Here is a 17334-nt window from a genome sequence, read left to right on the forward strand (position 1 = left end):
TGATAAGGATTAAAACTCTTTATGCATAGCACAATGTCTTTCTAAGAAATCACTATTCAATTTGCATCATTATTCCCTCAATTAATACTTACTAGTTCAGCATTCTCATGTGACAGGTGACTTTCATAGTCTGCACCTTCAAAGTATATAGTCCATGTGCCTGGTGACCGTGTATGAGGTATTAACCTACAAAAACCTGAAGGAGGAATAATGTTAGCATAGCCATGATATTTGGTCAACAGATTAATTAAAACCAAATAGCCTGACATTGGGAAATAACTAATGGAATTATTTATCTTTTTCTAAGTATGTTTACTCCTTCACCTTAGATACAGTTATGTGCTCCACTGCAATTTTACCATACCTACAAAATCCCATGCTTCCATAGCTGCTGCTTCTTAGGAACATGTATTTATCTGCAAACTCTATGAGCTCCTAGAAAGAACAGCAAAACACTGCTCATATCAACCTAATTTGAGGGCAGCGAAACATCACCTTTCAGAACACATGCAACCAGCACTCAGAAGATGACAGCACCATGGAAATGAAAGCACCATGGAATCTGCTTTGTGGAGTCTAGCTAAATTGTGCCAGCCTATATTTGGCAGACATGAAACTTCACCTAGACTCATTCAGTGCAATCCTGCCGTTAAAAGCAGGAGTTTGTTTACTGAACAATTTCTAGGACTTACTGTAAAACAACAGAACTAACCTCTCTGACAGAGGGGATCCAAAAATTCTTGTAAACCACTTGGAACATTTCTGACAACATCACAGGAATAGCCATCTTCTGGTAAAAGAAAAGGGAGTTGTAAGTCAGGATCCTCTTCCAATTGGACTTCTCTGCCATCACTGCGAGCAAGTTCATCAGCCGTATTTTCTGCCACAGTTACTACATTCTCTATCAGTTCCTAGACAGGAGGTAGAAAGACATAGTTACTATAAAATGACAATTTTCACTAAGGAAACAAAATAACAGGTAGAAAAGTCAAGTGCAGTTAGAGAAAAAACTCAACAGTGTCTCCAACACTCCAAAGCTGCAGGCTTTACATTTGGTGCTCAGCCTTTCCACCTCCCTCTCTCGCTCTCTAAGAAGCTCCTACATTTTTTCTGCTACCTTAACCACCATATGCTGGTAAAGAAAAGTATTAATGTGAAAGTTTTCCCTTGTTAAGTTCATGCTACTGAAATAAGAAAAACATTGAGGGAAATCTTTGAAAAGATCTGACTCATTATTCTCAAGCACTCAGCAGCTTCAAAGTTGCACAATCTGCATTAGGAACCAAGAAATCACCCATATTTGATTTTAAGCCAGTTACAGAAGAGCTACTCTGATCCTATAAGTCCAGTATAACAATATTATGACTTGGGAGCAATGCAGCCCACACTCTAGACAAACTCATGCAAGTGTTCTCATTCAAAAGTTCTGTTTCAGCAAGTCTTGAGGAGTAAGTCAAATAAATCCAGTATATCTTCAGGAAATGCTCTTTAAGAAGAGCCTTTTTATCATAAAAAAGTACTAATTTCTAAAATAATGACATCAAACTCAACTATGTAAATGTAAATACACTTGTATTCCTTTGAACAAATTCAAAGCCTTGAAACTTTTCAGATTTCACAGAAGCAAGTTAAAGTTTGAATGTACATGTATCTTTCATAGCAAGGAGTCCCACACAGCACTTGATTACAACAGGCAAATTTAGCCATGCTGTAAATCCTTCTTGTGACACAAAGAACATCTATAGTAGTTAGCCCTATAGTTCTTTGGAGGTCTTTACATAACAATAATAACAAAACATGGAATTCTATCTATCTGTAAACATACGATATGCTCTTCAGCTAAAGATTTTCTTGATTGATATCCAATATAAGAAAAAAAAAATCAATTGTTCTCAGGTTGTAAATGAGCCTAAGACCTTTACAGCCACTGCATTCGTACCTTTGATTTAATAAATAGATATATCCATAGTTAAGAAAGAACTCAGCTTAGAGTCACAGCTTCAGCACGCCTCTCCTCTACCACCTCACCTTCTGTGAGGTACAGCAACACCCCTCTGAATTCACTCAAGATGTACCATGTTACCTTACTTTCCAATTCAGTGTATGAGAAGTTTTGGTAATATCCTACTTAAATTAAAGTACAGTACATACAACACTGGGGTCAACAAGGAGATGCTACCACCAATACTGCTACTACTCTGGCTCTTCTGGTAACTACTGCAAATCAATCTACAATAAGATACTTATTTTCAGCCATATCATTTTCACTTTAAGTCTATATTCCCGAGCTATGTCAAACAGCACAGCAAGTGACAGAAGAGACTTACTGTTGGTATAAGCGGTTCATCTGGGGCACAGTGATAATTCTGCAACAAAGCTTGTAGCTGTAGAGAATTCAGCTTAAAGCAAGTACTGTTAATATTTGGAACATCAGCATGTGAGTACTTGTCCATGGTGAGCAATGTGGTTGCCTGAGGGGGAAAAACAAAGCCAAATTGAAATTAGAATGAAACCTTAAGTCTTGCTTGTGAAATTACTTTAGTAAAGAGAAAAGACAAAGCGAGAAACCAGATATGCTACAAAAGCAACATAAATATCACCAAACCAAACACTAAATCAATAAAAAAAACCATAAGACATATGAATGCTAAACCTATCACAAATAAGGTGTATTGATTATTCTGGTACTATTCTTATCTCTTTTTAGCATAGTTATAAACTCAGTGTTATATACAGAAATTGAACATTATGTTGGCTCTAATTCCAACTTTCATTTAAATAAAATTTATATAAAATTCACTGTAACATTTTAATATCAATGGTGCTGAAAACATGCTTTGTATCTTTACAGATATATAGAATGAATTCCTACAAACTACATTCGCCCACATGCAGTTCACCAGGAACATAAACATGCTCTTCAAAAACAGAATTAAATAGGAAGTAATAATAATAATAAAAAAATACACTCACCTGCACTATTCTGCTTAAGTGGCAATCAGCAGCCAATTCTAAACCCTGTTTTTCTGCCCAGGCCTCAATATGACCCAACTGCTGACGAACAATAGCTCCCCAGTAATGGGAGCATAACCCTGAATCTGGGGCAGTAACAAGTCTGTTAAAAAGCCACATGTTGATAAAATGAAACAACTGGGAGAAGAGCTGTATGGTCAGTGCAGCATTCACTCTACATCGTCGCAACAAGGACATAGCTCCAGTCAATGTGTGCAGCACATCATCTACAGAGACAGAACAAAGCAAACCATGTTCACATACTGAAGTGTAAATGCTACTAATTTAGGCTATAAATACTAATACATATGGATACCCAGTTCGGGTGAGAGAATGCTGAGTATCTGTGTGAATTTAAGTTAAACACACATTCAGAAATAAATTTACTGCCTCAAATATACCTTAAATGTTTTACCAGATGGAGTAACATTCAATTGAAAGACATCTATTATATAGATTATATACTTCTGGAACAAAGATAAGTAAGGGCAAGTTGAACAACAAACTAGCTACAAAGAGCTCTGCTGGACCTTTTGCACAGGGAAGAGTAATAGGTAATAGACTGGGAAGAGGCTGGAGATGCAAAAGGTGAAGGCAGCTTAGACTGCAGTGTCCCTAAGATGTACATCTCAAGAAGTAATATAACTGGTAGAATTAAAGTCCTGGACTTCAGGAAGCATACTCTGATTCACTTATTCAGCCTGGCTTGTTCAGGTATCAGAGTCTGCCCTAAAGGGCAAAAGGACCCAAGATAGCTGGCTGACCTTTTAGAAGCAAAGCACAAGAACACTCAATTCCAGCATGGAGAAGTCAAACAAACACAACAGCAAACAAGGAATTCCCAACTGAAAGGTATACAAATGTGAAAATAGGGATGGGATGCTTGACAGAAGTATAGAAACACTGCAAGTATGGCATTTTAAAAGCCAAATACCTGCCAATATTGAAACTTGCAGCAAAGGATGCTGCTATTTAGTTCACCAACACTGTATGGAAAGTTAAGGAAAATGTGAGTTTGCAGCTAAGTGCAGACAAGTATCTAGTACAGTATCTAGTACAGAGGACTTCTTTTATTCTACAAAGCAACAACAAAAAATGCTGAGCACTCAATTTATCTTGTTGTTGCTGTTTAGTTTTCACTAAACAGGTAAAGTCCCTGTGCTTTGCAGCAGAGGCTATGGGCATAACAGTAGATGATGATTAAACAAGGGTCCTCTTTATCTAGCTGGACTTAACAGTAGTCTACAAGATACACCCTAAATGCAGGGAATCTGGCTGATATTGTCACAAAACTGTAATTTTCAAAGTACTGCTGCAAGGGTGGATGGTTGGACTGGGTGATCATGTGGGTCTTTTCCAACCCTGGTAATTCTGTGATTCTGATCATGAGAAAGAGGCACTGACCCAAGAAGGGTCATTTCAAGAAGGGCAAGAATAAGATCAGCGATCTACAAGGTCAGTCAGCTTAACTTTGAAGATTATTTTTCAGAAGGACTTCAACAGCCTGCATTAATGGGCCGACACGAACTTCATGGAATTCAAGGGCAACTCCAAGTCATGTTTCTGCAAAAGTATAAACACGCAGCAATACAGGCTGGGTGCTATTTGTATAGAAATCAGCACTGCATAAGACCACCTAAAAGGTGATCAGTTGCATACTAATCTGTTAAGTTAGCAGCGCTGCCATCAGGAGGGAGGGAAGTGATCCTTTTCTATTCATTCAGCATTTGCATGACTGCAGCTGGAGCAAAGCATCCAGTTTAAGACTGTCTAAATTGATTTAATGGAGCAAATTCAGCAGACAGACACCAAGATGATTACGGGGCTGGAGGAACAGGCATACACGAGTAAGAAAGAATCAGATTTGTTTTATTCTGAGGAAAGAGCAGGTATAGAACAGAGCTTACTACTGCCTTCACTTGTTTAATGGGAGGGTTCAGAAACAGGTGCCTGTCAAAGATGCACAGTGATAGCACAGAACGACACATGATGAACAAAAATTGAAACACTGGAAATTCCAGCCACACAAAGGAAAAGTATTTTCACTATGAGGGAAGACAAATGTCAAAAGAGGTTACTCAGAGATGTGGAATCTCTATCCTTGAGTGTAGATTAATAACTCAACCACACAATACTCTGAACAACATGATCCAGTTGGATCTGTCTTAAGCAAGAGGGGCTAAATGTGGATTAAATGACATCCAGAAGTTTTCCCTACAACATAAATTACTATGTGATTTTTAAAACCAACGCAGATCATTCATATGCCACTGTCCTTTCTTATCATCCACATCCGTAACAAATTGATTCAAGTAACACTTAAGGGTTAGGGCAACATGTATATATCTTATCATCATAAGCAGCATTCTATTTATTACTCATTAATTGTATGGTTTAGAATACACAAGAAGAGATGAAGTGGTCTAACCTATTTTAGGCCTCTGTGGATTGTTTTCCTCTGGATCATCAAGAAATGCTGGCATGTAGTTATTAAGCTCTGACTGCAGACAATGAACTAAGTACCTGGAAGGGAGGGGAAAATAAAAGAAGACAGAAAAATTAAAATCCTTTACATGTTTATTCTGAATGCTTCTCAAGAGAGCTCAGGAAAATTATAAGATTTCTGAAATCGGTTTTATGTATGTGACAACAGTGATCCAAGCAATGATAAAAGAACATGAAAAACCACTTAAAACATCTGAAGCACTTAGATATTTCTATGAGTAACAATAATAATAAACATCAGGAATTAAACAAGCTACTAAATTAATAAGAGTCATGTTTTTCCATGAAAACACACATATTAGGATTTTAATGTTACTAACAATACATAATCCATCTGTAGGGAAATATTACAATTTCTACTTATTCTTCCAAAGGGCACTAAACAACAGCACACGACATCATGAATGAAACAGACTGCTCAACAATCTGGAGCTTGCAGCAATTGCATCACTTTCATTAAAAGACTGCATCTAAAACAGACATCCTACAAGAGCAAAAGGATTTATAGAAGCCATTCATGGTACACTGAGCCTTCTGGATTTGGTCCTGGGCAGAGAGCTCCAGCTGGCCCTGCTTGAGCAGGGAGTTGGGCCAGATCACCTCCAGAGGGTCCTGACAAATTCAGCCACCCTGTGATTCTACAGTTATCTAAACATTAATTTCAGCACTGTAGTTACTTGAGCTGACTGGCCTAGGTTGATTCTATCCCAAGCCTACACCTCTTCACACTGTTTTAAAAAAAAACACTGTCCAAATCGGTATCTATGAAAATTATGGAAGGAGGAGATGCTTAATATCATTAGAAGCCCTGAAGAGCATAAGGTTCGTTACATTACATACCCATAAATATTTAGGTCCATATATTTTAGCTATGAACAGCATAACTAATCTTTCCCAATACCTCTATAAAAACCTTAAGTTATGTGAAAGTGAAAAAATTTAAATAATATTTAATTAATTAGCACAAAAAAGAAGAGCTACAAATTACTAAGCAGCTCTCTAAATACCCTAAGATTAAAGTTATGTTAACTAAAAAACAAAGCACATACTGCAGAAAACTGGTACTAAAAATGATTGTCCTCTCAACACCTTACTTGGGCCAGTTATGAGAATCAAAACCTACCAAACTTCCCCTGCCTAAACAGGAAATGCAAACAGATTTTTATTCTTTTAATGAAGAAACAAGTGAAAGTAATGCAGACAGAACCCTTTGCATAGTCCAGTGATGGACATTCACAAGACAAAATAGCTGTACACTGAAGTCTGGTCTCTCTTATATGTTCTCAGATATTTAACATCACAGAAAATACACCATTGCTATAACTACAATCTGAGGAAAACATGACGTCATTTAAAAAAAACAAAGGAATAAGGCTGTCATGTTGCCACATAGAATGTAAAGTGAAACAGAAGTACAACAGCCTTACTTGAATGCCATTTGAACCAAGTGTGCCAAAACATCCTGAGCATCCACAGTGATTCGGCTGAGATCACGGTCTTGCTTTATAAAATTCAGTAATTCAGATGCATTTGCCATCCAAAAGGCAAGTGCCCCAGCAATATTCTTCTGTTTCTGAAAGGAGAAAGAAGCAAGAAATAATACAGAGAAATAGCTTTTTTGTGTGAAACACTGCAATTAAAGAAGGTTCCAAAAGATAGACCAGTACCTTTTCCCATTTCACCAAACATACCTCAGATACCAGATATTTGCAAAATGTTTATATACAGAACTGCAATTGTTGTAACTGGTAAGTTTAATTTTAACGTGTTCTCTGAACACACAGAATTCTGTTAAGTTGCCAATAGCGGTATCAATGAAGCCATGAAATAAGCATCTAGTTACATAGTGCTGAAGAGCTTAAGTCAATGCAGTATCTGGTAATCTGTGTGCTTTGAAGCACGTATTCCCTGTTGCCCCCTGCCACCCTGATGCTGCACTTACTGGCTTTGATACCAGATGGTACAGTATCAAGTACTGATCTATCTCACCATCTCCCGACCACAAATGCCAGGCCAGGCAACCTCAGATGAAATCCAAAGAATAGGAACCACAAACAACAAAAAAGGAAAATAAAGGGAAGAAAAAGAACTTTGGTCATTTCATATCCACATTGAAGTGCATTAAGCAGAAATTATGGAATGCCGTAAAAGTTGCAAAGTCAAAAAAGGATTTTAGTACTGCATGTTCCAGTTGCTGAATGAGTGTTATGAACTGTTCAAGTCCAGCTGTTTGAGTATTGTATTTTGATATGGAAGCAGCATGAGAAACTGAGCTAAGCCAACATAGCTAGGATCAGTTCCCAGCAATATATCCTACCTGATCAACCTGGTCTACCTCCTGGAGAAAAACGGACGAAGGAAATCAAACAGAATAGAAGAAAGAAACTTGTGAACAATCATGATAGCTTTAGAAATCAAACACTAAATATGAAGGTACAACACTTATGCTCACAGTTACACACAGATGCATTAATCAGTAGCTATGATGCAACTGAGCCCCTTTTGAAAAAAGGAATTACTTCAATAGGACTAGTAGCACAACAGCTAAGAACTGTAGTGCCCATACATCATAATTAATTTAAGGAATGCCCTGTACTAGTTCACATCCCAGACTAGTCAGTTGGCTATTCCACACTCAGTGCACCACAGGCAGCAGGGTAACTAGCTATACAAGTAACTGAGCCAGGGAGCTACTTGCCTACACTGCTGCAATGAAGACAATGTACACACACAAATGGGGGCAGAAAACCCCCACTAGGAAAAAAAACAAACAAACAACAATCAAATCACAACAGAAAGTACCAAAAAAACCTATGAACAAATGAAAAGCAAAAAACACAAAACACACAACACAACTAAAAACAGATTAATACATGGATTTTCAATTAAAGAACAAAAAACAGTGTTTTAAATAACAAAATAAAGAAACAAATGAAATACCACGCTAAGCTTCTTAAGTATTGTATGAAAGCTACATTCAGTGGAGTAAACAAAACAAAACAAATTAAAGAAAAACCCTCCGCACGCCCACACAAGATTCGTCCATCTGATTACTTAAAACTAAGCTCTTCATTCTTTGGGCTTTCTTACATCAGTCTTCCTCCACCTGCATCACAGCAAACTCAGATGTAAAATACCTGAGGTATCATTTGCTGCTACTGTTTCAAGTTCAGTATCAGTTAAATAAACAAACAAATAAATAAATAGCTGCTGCCTTTCTATTTCTTCACCTGCCCAATAAAAACAAGGGGCTCTCAACTGACTGAAGATGGGCTGGTTCACATAAAAGGAAAAAGATGTGCTCCTTCTGAAAACAGATGGTAAAATTTGCAGAGGATCAGAAATGCCACAGAATGATTTGAAAATCAGAATATACAGCAATGGATCGCTTCCATGAATTTGCTATTCCGAGATTTTTATTGGAAGCACTGAGACTTTTCAGAGCTCCCTCCAATTTTAACCCCATGCTGTGTGAAGTCTTCTATATTATTTACATCTGCTAATGCAAAAACTACAGAAAGCCACAAAATCAGTTTGTTAGCAGATGATTTTCTTGAGTCATTTCAGAAAGCTGCCAAGTCTCCTTATGATCTGAGGCAAATAAATTTAAGCAAATTTAAGCATCAAAACTTTTATATTTCTATTCCTGCTTTGTTTTTGAAGCCTCGGTACCCTTGGCCCATATCTGTCTTCTCCATCTTTTACATCCTCAGATCTCCTGCAGTGCAGGCATGCTTTACAGCAAGGATATACAAAAGAAAGCATTTGTGATACAGAAATTTATCACACAGTTATTTAACTGTGACAACCAGATAATGTAAACATGTATTCTACAGCCTAGATAAAGTAATACGATAGAACTTATCTAATACTGTTTATAATCCTACAAGGTAGATCTAAAATGCTACCTTCTTCCTGGTCAGTTTTACAGTCATAGAATAAAATCATGTAGGTCAGAAAAGACTTTCAAGATCACCCAGTTTAAGCATCAGAATCAATTAAACCAACTATTTATTTCATATTATTGTCTCCTGTGAAGGCTAATGAACTGATGTTCTAATCTTACAGTGCATTTGTCTTTTCCCATTTCCCTTCCCACCTTTCCCCCCACTTCTATCACTAGTTTCTCCAGTATGGGATTTGGAAGGAGCTTATCCCCATTTTCTTCCATTTCAAATTCTTCAGTTTATTTCTTGAAACTGGGTAGCCACTTTCACAAAACACAAATTCTGCTACCACCTTCCTTTTTGATGTCACCCCTAAACTTCATGTTGGAGATTAGACTACAACTAGAGAGATGAAAAGCTGAATAAATGTCTTTTCAGAATGAACAGACCAGACAGGTACTTGCATTTAATAATTTCATGATGCTATCAGCAGGATTACACAGAAAATGTTTGCAACAACAAGGCTCAACTTGATTTGGTAAGTCATTCTCAATACTGCAAATTACTGTTTTCACAGTTATTCCATTTTCTAGCTTATTTTCTTGTGTGAAAACTGATGTTTGAACTTGCCTCTCTAGTATCTTCTAGCAACTATGAGGTTCTACATTTTTAGTTTATTTTCCTCACTGTCCCCATATCACTTTCACTCCGTATCTTTTGTGCCACTGCTACTAGTTTACACCGGTTGCATAAACTGAGTCATCTTCTTTGATTCAGTACTGTAACTTTCAGATTATATTTGAAGCCTACCCCTTCAGTGTTTTCCTTCCATGCTTCCAAGGAAATTGCTTACATTCAAGCTCTTTGCATTTCATGTTCTCAACTACAGCCACAATCTACCCTCTGAAATAACACATTCACTCTTTCATAAGTAGATAGTTTTTACAGCAGAAAGTAATTCTGATATTAACTCTTGATTCCATCCCAATTTTACAAAATACCATTTTATCATGGCATCAAAACTCAAAGCAGTTAACTGGTTCTTCATTTCATATTCTCATATTCATATTTCATATTTTTATATTCTAACCACCTTCCAACCTTTTATCAACTTCATCATGTATATGAAAGGCTATTTTCTTTCTCTTACTATAAATTGTCTTTAGCACTGGCATTTTCTCCCACTCTTACTTGTGAAATGTGAGTGTCTGTTGCAACTGTTTATAGAACATCTAATTACAACATCCTCCCTCCTGAGAACTCCACTAAATCTTTCCAAAACCTGAACAAAAGTTGAACAGTTCTGCTTTGCTATGACCTTCATGCCACTGTTTTGATGTTTACTTTTCTCTTCTCCCTCAAATCAACCTCTTGTCTAACATTTGCCTTGTGAATTCCTTACAGCATTTGTCATGCTTGTACAGGGACTAGCACAGTAGAGTCCTTATTTTCTACTGGCAACTACGGCAGGTTTTTTTGTTGTTTCTTTTTTGTCACAAGTATGTCTGTTTTAGTAATATAAAAATGTATTTCAATTCTTCCTCTGAGGAAAGCCTGCAGACAACAATGTTAGAATAATTAACTAGAAAGGATACCTGAAATAACATTGCTGACTTGGGAAATGACAACTACACTTTATCGGCATTTCAATGATGCAGGGTATTACCTAATTTCATTCCAAACCAGTGGATCTTCCCCTGTATTCCTTCACAAAACAGAACTCCCTCTGTACCTCTTATAGAGCTCTTCCATAGAATACCAGTAACAGCACACCACAAATAGGATACTGGAACATTTGAGAACTTATATTTCTCTTTACAGGGCAATTGGTTCAGGAACTCCACCTTTATTACCATTTTTTGTAATTACAGAAGTTGTAAAAGATCAAAATTCAGTAGTTGCTCTTCTTTTTAATACATTCATTTCACATATCAACCACTGCAAACATCCCCTTACTCTCTAGTTAAGTATATCGAACTTATTTCACAAGAGCTCACGGTAAGAGTTTATATCTTCCAGAGAACAGAGGAACAACTTCTTGTCACAGAACATATTTTCAGTGTAACAGTCCCTCCCTGCCCTCCTACACTGCCCAGGAGTTTCTCATAACTCACATGAGTCATTGACACAAAACAAATGTTCACATGGGAAATAAATACAGTCTGACTGCACTGATCAGTTAAACCCTAAGAAAAAGACTAAGGTTAGCAGATAATCTGCAACATATTTCAATCCCTTGGCATATTTTTGCAAAGAAACTCACCTGTATGACTCCTTCCATCATATTCACCATCTTGTTGACTATTGCAATAACTTTGTGAGTACGCTCAGTAGGAGTGATGTCAGGTCTGTACTGGCTTGACAGTACATACCGACATGTCATATACAAAACATATGTGGGAGACAGCTTAAAATGAACTGTCGAACTATTTGTATAATTTATAATGGCAGATAAGAAGGCATCTTCAGCTGTGGAGAAGAAGGAAAAGAACAATATATAAAGGCAAAAGACGGGGATAAAATTATACAATATTGTAACTTGGGGTGGAGAAGATTCTTGCTGTTGAGGAGGAAAATAAGGAGAAAATAAGCAAAATGCAGATACTCTAAATTAACCATCTACCATGTGCTACAGTTACTTAAGCACAATAACAGACACAAAGCTAGAAAGCCTGGTCATTGGGAAACATTTTCATACTATTTTCTACCTCTTTTGAAAATGATTATCTTCAAGGGAACAGAAAAACTCAAGGTTCCTTTTATAATAAGGGAACTTTATTAGGATGTATTTGATTCTTTAGACTATTAAAAATCTCTCTTGTTTACAAATCTACTTAGTTTCAAATATGTGAAGTCTGGACAATCTCTGACATGGTATTTTTCTACCAAATCTGAAATCTCAGAAGTTGTGGGGGATTAAGACAACAAAGTTTAAGTACTAAATGAAAATTTGATCTTTCACCACATTTTATATAACATGATTTTGACCATGATGTAATTGAATACCCAACACATGGAAGACTCCATATTAATGAATTAACACTTCAGGAGGTAGAACTCCCTCTCACCACCCCCCAAAGAAGTTGGAATATCTGAGGAGAGCAAATGCAACTAGAAATCAATGTCGTGTCGAACTCACCTCAATATCAGTACCTCCTCATACTCCCCAAATAAATCAATTTCATTAGTGGACAAACCATTATCTGTTCAATAGCTTTTAATTTTACTTAAGTGACATTTAAGTTTTTAATCTGTCTGAAATATTACACTATTAAAAAAAATAAATGTGCCAACAACTATAATTAGGTGTTTATAATATGGCAGTTTACTCACAGCTTTCCCTGAATTCAATACTGGCAGGTAGGATCAGTTCTGGTCCATGGGTATCCTGAGGTCTACAGAAGGAAAACAAAAATGATAAAACAATCCACATGGGTGATATTAAATCCACTGTAATAGATTTCTCCATCATTGGTACTGATGCTGACACAACATCTTTCCCCAAAACGTTCCTTTTCTTTACCTGTCCTCTAGAATCATTGCAGCTATTTCAGCCCACAGCAGATCACAATACAGAACTGAACTGTGAACTTTGCATTATTGATGAATGTCCTGTTTAGCACTGTATAGCAGACTGATAGGATCGGTTTGCCATCTGCTGTTGACAGGATTCAAATTACAGATTATTCATTGCCAAATGAAAGAAAGTGAAAAAAGCTTCACCTGGAGAACAAGCTCTATTACAAAAATAATGTGCTATATGCTACCTTTAATAATGTCCAACATAGATATGAACTTGGTCAATTTATTCATCTTTTTTTTTGCTGGCAAGGTAACAGAAGTAAAATTGAACCTCTATCCACATCCAGCTGTTGCTATGCAACAAAGACACAGAGGTCTTTCTGACAGCCCCAGAACTACTTCTTCACTTAGGCTGACTGAAGTGTGCCTTCTAACTAATATCTATTAAAGAATTTGCTGAGGATAAACAAAACAAACAAACAGATCTGTCTTTCTGGTGCCTAGAAAGGTTAAGCACACATTTCATTCCTCTCAAAAAATATTAATTGGGCTGTTCTCTGAAGTTAGGCATATTTTTAAGAAAAAAAACAGAAGCTTGAGAATTTTGGCATGCAATGATCATTTTAAACACATATAACACCATAGGCAGCTTTCTACTAGAAATAGATATAATAAGCTATTTACTTTAGTTCCATTAACAACGCTTTCCTTCAATTAAGCTATCATTTCCTACACACATACAAGAAAAACACCAAGTTCTGCAATAAGGAAATTTAAGTTAAAACAACACTGTGTTACAGCGCAAACCAACTTGCTTTGTTACTTTGCCACCAGATATATTGGAGGTACCTACTGCTTTTATAGGACACTCTACTAACTCTATGGAAATGAATTTTACTGGGCTAAAATGACCTGAAAGTCTAGTTAGGGTATTTCTCAAAAGGGCACAGAATATTACTCAGGGTCCGTTTCCTCTAATAAACATGGTATGAGGGTATATTACACTTTAACGTTGCTGATGCAGTATTCCCCATTATGAGAAGTATCAGACTACACATTTCCTACCTGCTTTCCTGTCTGCGATAGTCTTGCTGCTGTTCTATTCTAATCATGGGCTTCACCATTCCTCGCTCGGCTGTGCTGGATGCTGATGATGTTCTGTCACCATCAAGCCTGCTGGTGCTCTAATTCAGAACAGTGATACAGGTGTTTAGCATGTAGGTATAGGGTTAGTCAGTATTCATGCCTGGCACTATTAGAACAAAGTGCCATTATGAGGCTTTGAGAAGTGATGGCAAAATAGACAAGAAGAATGCAGCACATGATACAGTAACTCAATAAGGTATTTTTGACAAAAACACAGAATAACACTCCTGCAAATCAAAAGATCCTGAAGGCCAGTTAGAAGCAGCTTTTTGTTAATGTATTGCCACAATATACATAATACATAAATATCTATTTTAAAATTGCATAGATATAAATAAAAAAATAGATAGTTCTCATTAACAAAGATAAACGTATTTACAGATTTAGAACTAGTCATATTCCCCTGTCTCTGTTTTGCCTATAGCTCCAGGTGCTTACACTACTGATCCATGCCATAGTTTCTCCTTTCCTTATGGAAAAGTCTGATCAGGCAGACAGCATATAATTTTCCAGGATAAGAAGGAGCAACTCAAATCATACGAGTTCTACATACAAGTTGGTTTTATTCAGTGCTGAGAAAGACTGTAATTTATGCTTTCCAATTACACATCAAATCGTATCAGGAAGAATAAAAACACCGCTTTAAGCGGTGAAAGTTTTAGCAATTATTTTTCAGTGTAAACAATTATAAACAAGTATCAAAAAAATCTGAAGGGCTTCAGAATTTTCTAAGAAATTCCCACAACTAAATAATTGGCTTTGGCACGAGAAAACTGATCAAAATCATGAGGGTTTACACAAGAGTTTGAATGTTATTTTTTTTCAGTGCTGTCATGTCAAACTGCAAATGACTTTCCATCACTAGATCTCAGAGAACTACAATGAAATTGGATCATCACCCCACTTCCAAATAAAAACACTCTTAAGAGCAACTGTTAGAAAAGCAGCGATACACCAGTGATTTAACAGCATGTACAAGTTGAGAATCTGCTTGACAGTTCAAAAGCATTAAATTTCCCCAAGCTCCATAGATTCACTAAGGTATTTCTCCAGTGAATTTAAAAAGACTATCAAACACACTATTTAGTATCAGGAATGTCAGAAACTCCAGTTCTAAGCAATTTTGAGACACTTTAGTATTTGATATGTTTTTTGCTGTTGTTTTTCATTCTTTCTTCAAAATGCCACCAAGTGAACTCCTATCCATTAAAAAACACATCTAAGCTGCTAAGATTACCACAATCAAAGCTACAAGGAGAAAAACTGAATCAGAAATCTGCGACAGGAAAAAAAGAAGACAAACGAGTAGATTTAAAAGCTATCAGACTATTACTAATACCCGCACTGTCATACCATTAAGTTTCTTTACAAGTATTTCAATCTGATAACGGCAGTAATAAAACAAAAGACAAGTCCTTTCTGTGAGGACTGCTATATTTCATACTGCTGAAATAATCTTTCATCTGTGGCAGTGCAGTTAGAGCAGACATTAACTATTGTGTCATTTTACTCGGTTTGTTTACTCTTGAAAATGTAACTTTGGCACAGCATGTATTAACAGAAGGACAATGTAAAAAGAAAGCAAAAAGAGATTATCGCCTCATAAAATGTTTATAACTCTGATTGCAGAGACTGTTTCTTTGATCGGTGTGTGTAAGAGCTCTATTGAAGTAAACAGTCATATCCATTAAATTTTAAAAGCCCAATTAAATGTAACATTGAACACTTCCATGGTTTATACAATACACTTATTTGCCCTATAGCAAATGCTGCAATTACAGGTTACACATATGAGACATTAATAAAACAATTTCTAACATGGATCTATCTCTACCCATGTGCCCTCCAATTAATCAGATTATTCCAGACTTGAGCAGTTTCCCTTTCTAAGAGGAAAAAAAAAGTTACTACTCTTGCCACAGAATGCATGACAAATGCCCATTTGAAAAACAAAGCGGTATTGTGTGGAAAAAATAAGTGTGCATGACAATTAATCCAATCCTAAAAGTAAATGGCTGGGGGAGAACGACAGGCAGCACTTTCTCAAATACTACTGATAATATAATTTCAACCTAACATGAAGCTTCATTACTTGTTATTCATTTATGGTATGATACCTTGCTTGCTGGTAATGCTGTTCCACTGTGAACATCTCCTTCCAGATCAAATGTGGTTTCCTGAACGGCTCTAAAAGATAACATTTGAAGCACATCTTAAAAATGATATGAGTAAACACACAGCAACATACAAAGTAGCTAAAATTGGTAAATTAGAATTCAAAGAGGTATACCATGATACCTGTTCATATCACTTTTAAAAACACCGGATCAATTCTTTATTTAAGAGCATTACAAGAATACACACAGACCATTTTATTTGACAAAACAGATTTTTAGTTACATTTCTCTCTGATTAAGTGAGAAGAAGAAAGCCATTGAAATATTTTCAGTGTCTAATATGTTCACTGTAATATACCTGCTGCAAGTTTTTACCTGAATACTCAGCATCATAAGCATGAAAAACTATATTAATGTACATCATTCATAAAACCACAGAAGTGCCTTTTTTTACATGCATATGCTAAGGGAAAGAGATTGTAAAAAAAGATTTGATTGTGCAAGCTGCAATATCCCTTCAACAGAGATTTCACAGTCCACACAAAGTAGACTGGAGTAGTTCTGGAGTAGTACAGTGCTTTGTTTATTGATCTGCAGGCTAGATGCAGAAGAAACTTAAGATGTTAGGTTTAGTATCATCTTATTGTTAAATGCCTAGAAGTCTGTCCACAATCATCTCCTACATTCTGCCCTGAACTGAGCTTTATTTTGCAAGCTTTCAGTACTTACTGGGAGCACCTAAAGAAGAGGAAGACTGGCTTTTACATGAGCAGATAGTGATAGGACAAGCAGGAATGGTTTTAAACTAAAAGAGGAGAAATTTAGGTTAAATATTAGGAGGAAATTCTTTATTAAGAGGATGGTAAGGCGCTGTCACAGGCTGCCCAGAGAAGTTGTGCATACACCATCCCTGGAGGTGTTCAAGGCCAAGTTGGATGTGGCCCTGTGCAGCCTGGTCTGATGGAGGGGTCAACTGTGCCCACAGAAGGAGGTTAGATCTGGGTGGGCCTGAGGGTCCCTTGCAGCCCAACCTGTTCCAACAAATGGCATGACTGAAGATACATACAGATTTGTTTCATCTGTGATCAGTACAATTTTAGAACATCTAAGGCAAAGGGATACCCTCCCAAAGCTGGGAGGAAGCA

General features: G+C 36.7%; 1 protein-coding gene across 41 annotated transcripts in view; it reads right to left on the minus strand.

Annotated features, from left to right (window-relative positions):
• Positions 1–17334, minus strand: part of AFDN (afadin, adherens junction formation factor) — a 107429-nt gene that overhangs the window by 37507 nt on the left and 52588 nt on the right. For 22 of the 41 annotated variants that reach the window (XM_085543416.1, XM_015857962.3, XM_085543415.1 and 19 more), the window contains 11 exons: positions 16190–16259; positions 13992–14110; positions 12738–12799; positions 11668–11873; positions 7835–7855; positions 6945–7090; positions 5441–5535; positions 2974–3239; positions 2328–2471; positions 713–911; positions 93–196 (listed from right to left, as the gene is read on the minus strand). In XM_085543416.1, the coding sequence (XP_085399542.1) occupies positions 93–196; positions 713–911; positions 2328–2471; positions 2974–3239; positions 5441–5535; positions 6945–7090; positions 7835–7855; positions 11668–11873; positions 12738–12799; positions 13992–14110; positions 16190–16259 (1432 nt within the window). The remainder of the gene's footprint in view (positions 1–92; positions 197–712; positions 912–2327; positions 2472–2973; positions 3240–5440; positions 5536–6944; positions 7091–7834; positions 7856–11667; positions 11874–12737; positions 12800–13991; positions 14111–16189; positions 16260–17334) is intronic. The other 19 variants (XM_085543420.1, XM_085543430.1, XM_085543417.1 and 16 more) reach the window with 1 other exon arrangement.

The sequence above is a fragment of the Coturnix japonica genome, chromosome 3 (assembly GCF_054131305.1).
Source record: "Coturnix japonica strain WE chromosome 3, WE-NBRP24, whole genome shotgun sequence".
NCBI lineage: Eukaryota > Metazoa > Chordata > Aves > Galliformes > Phasianidae > Coturnix > Coturnix japonica.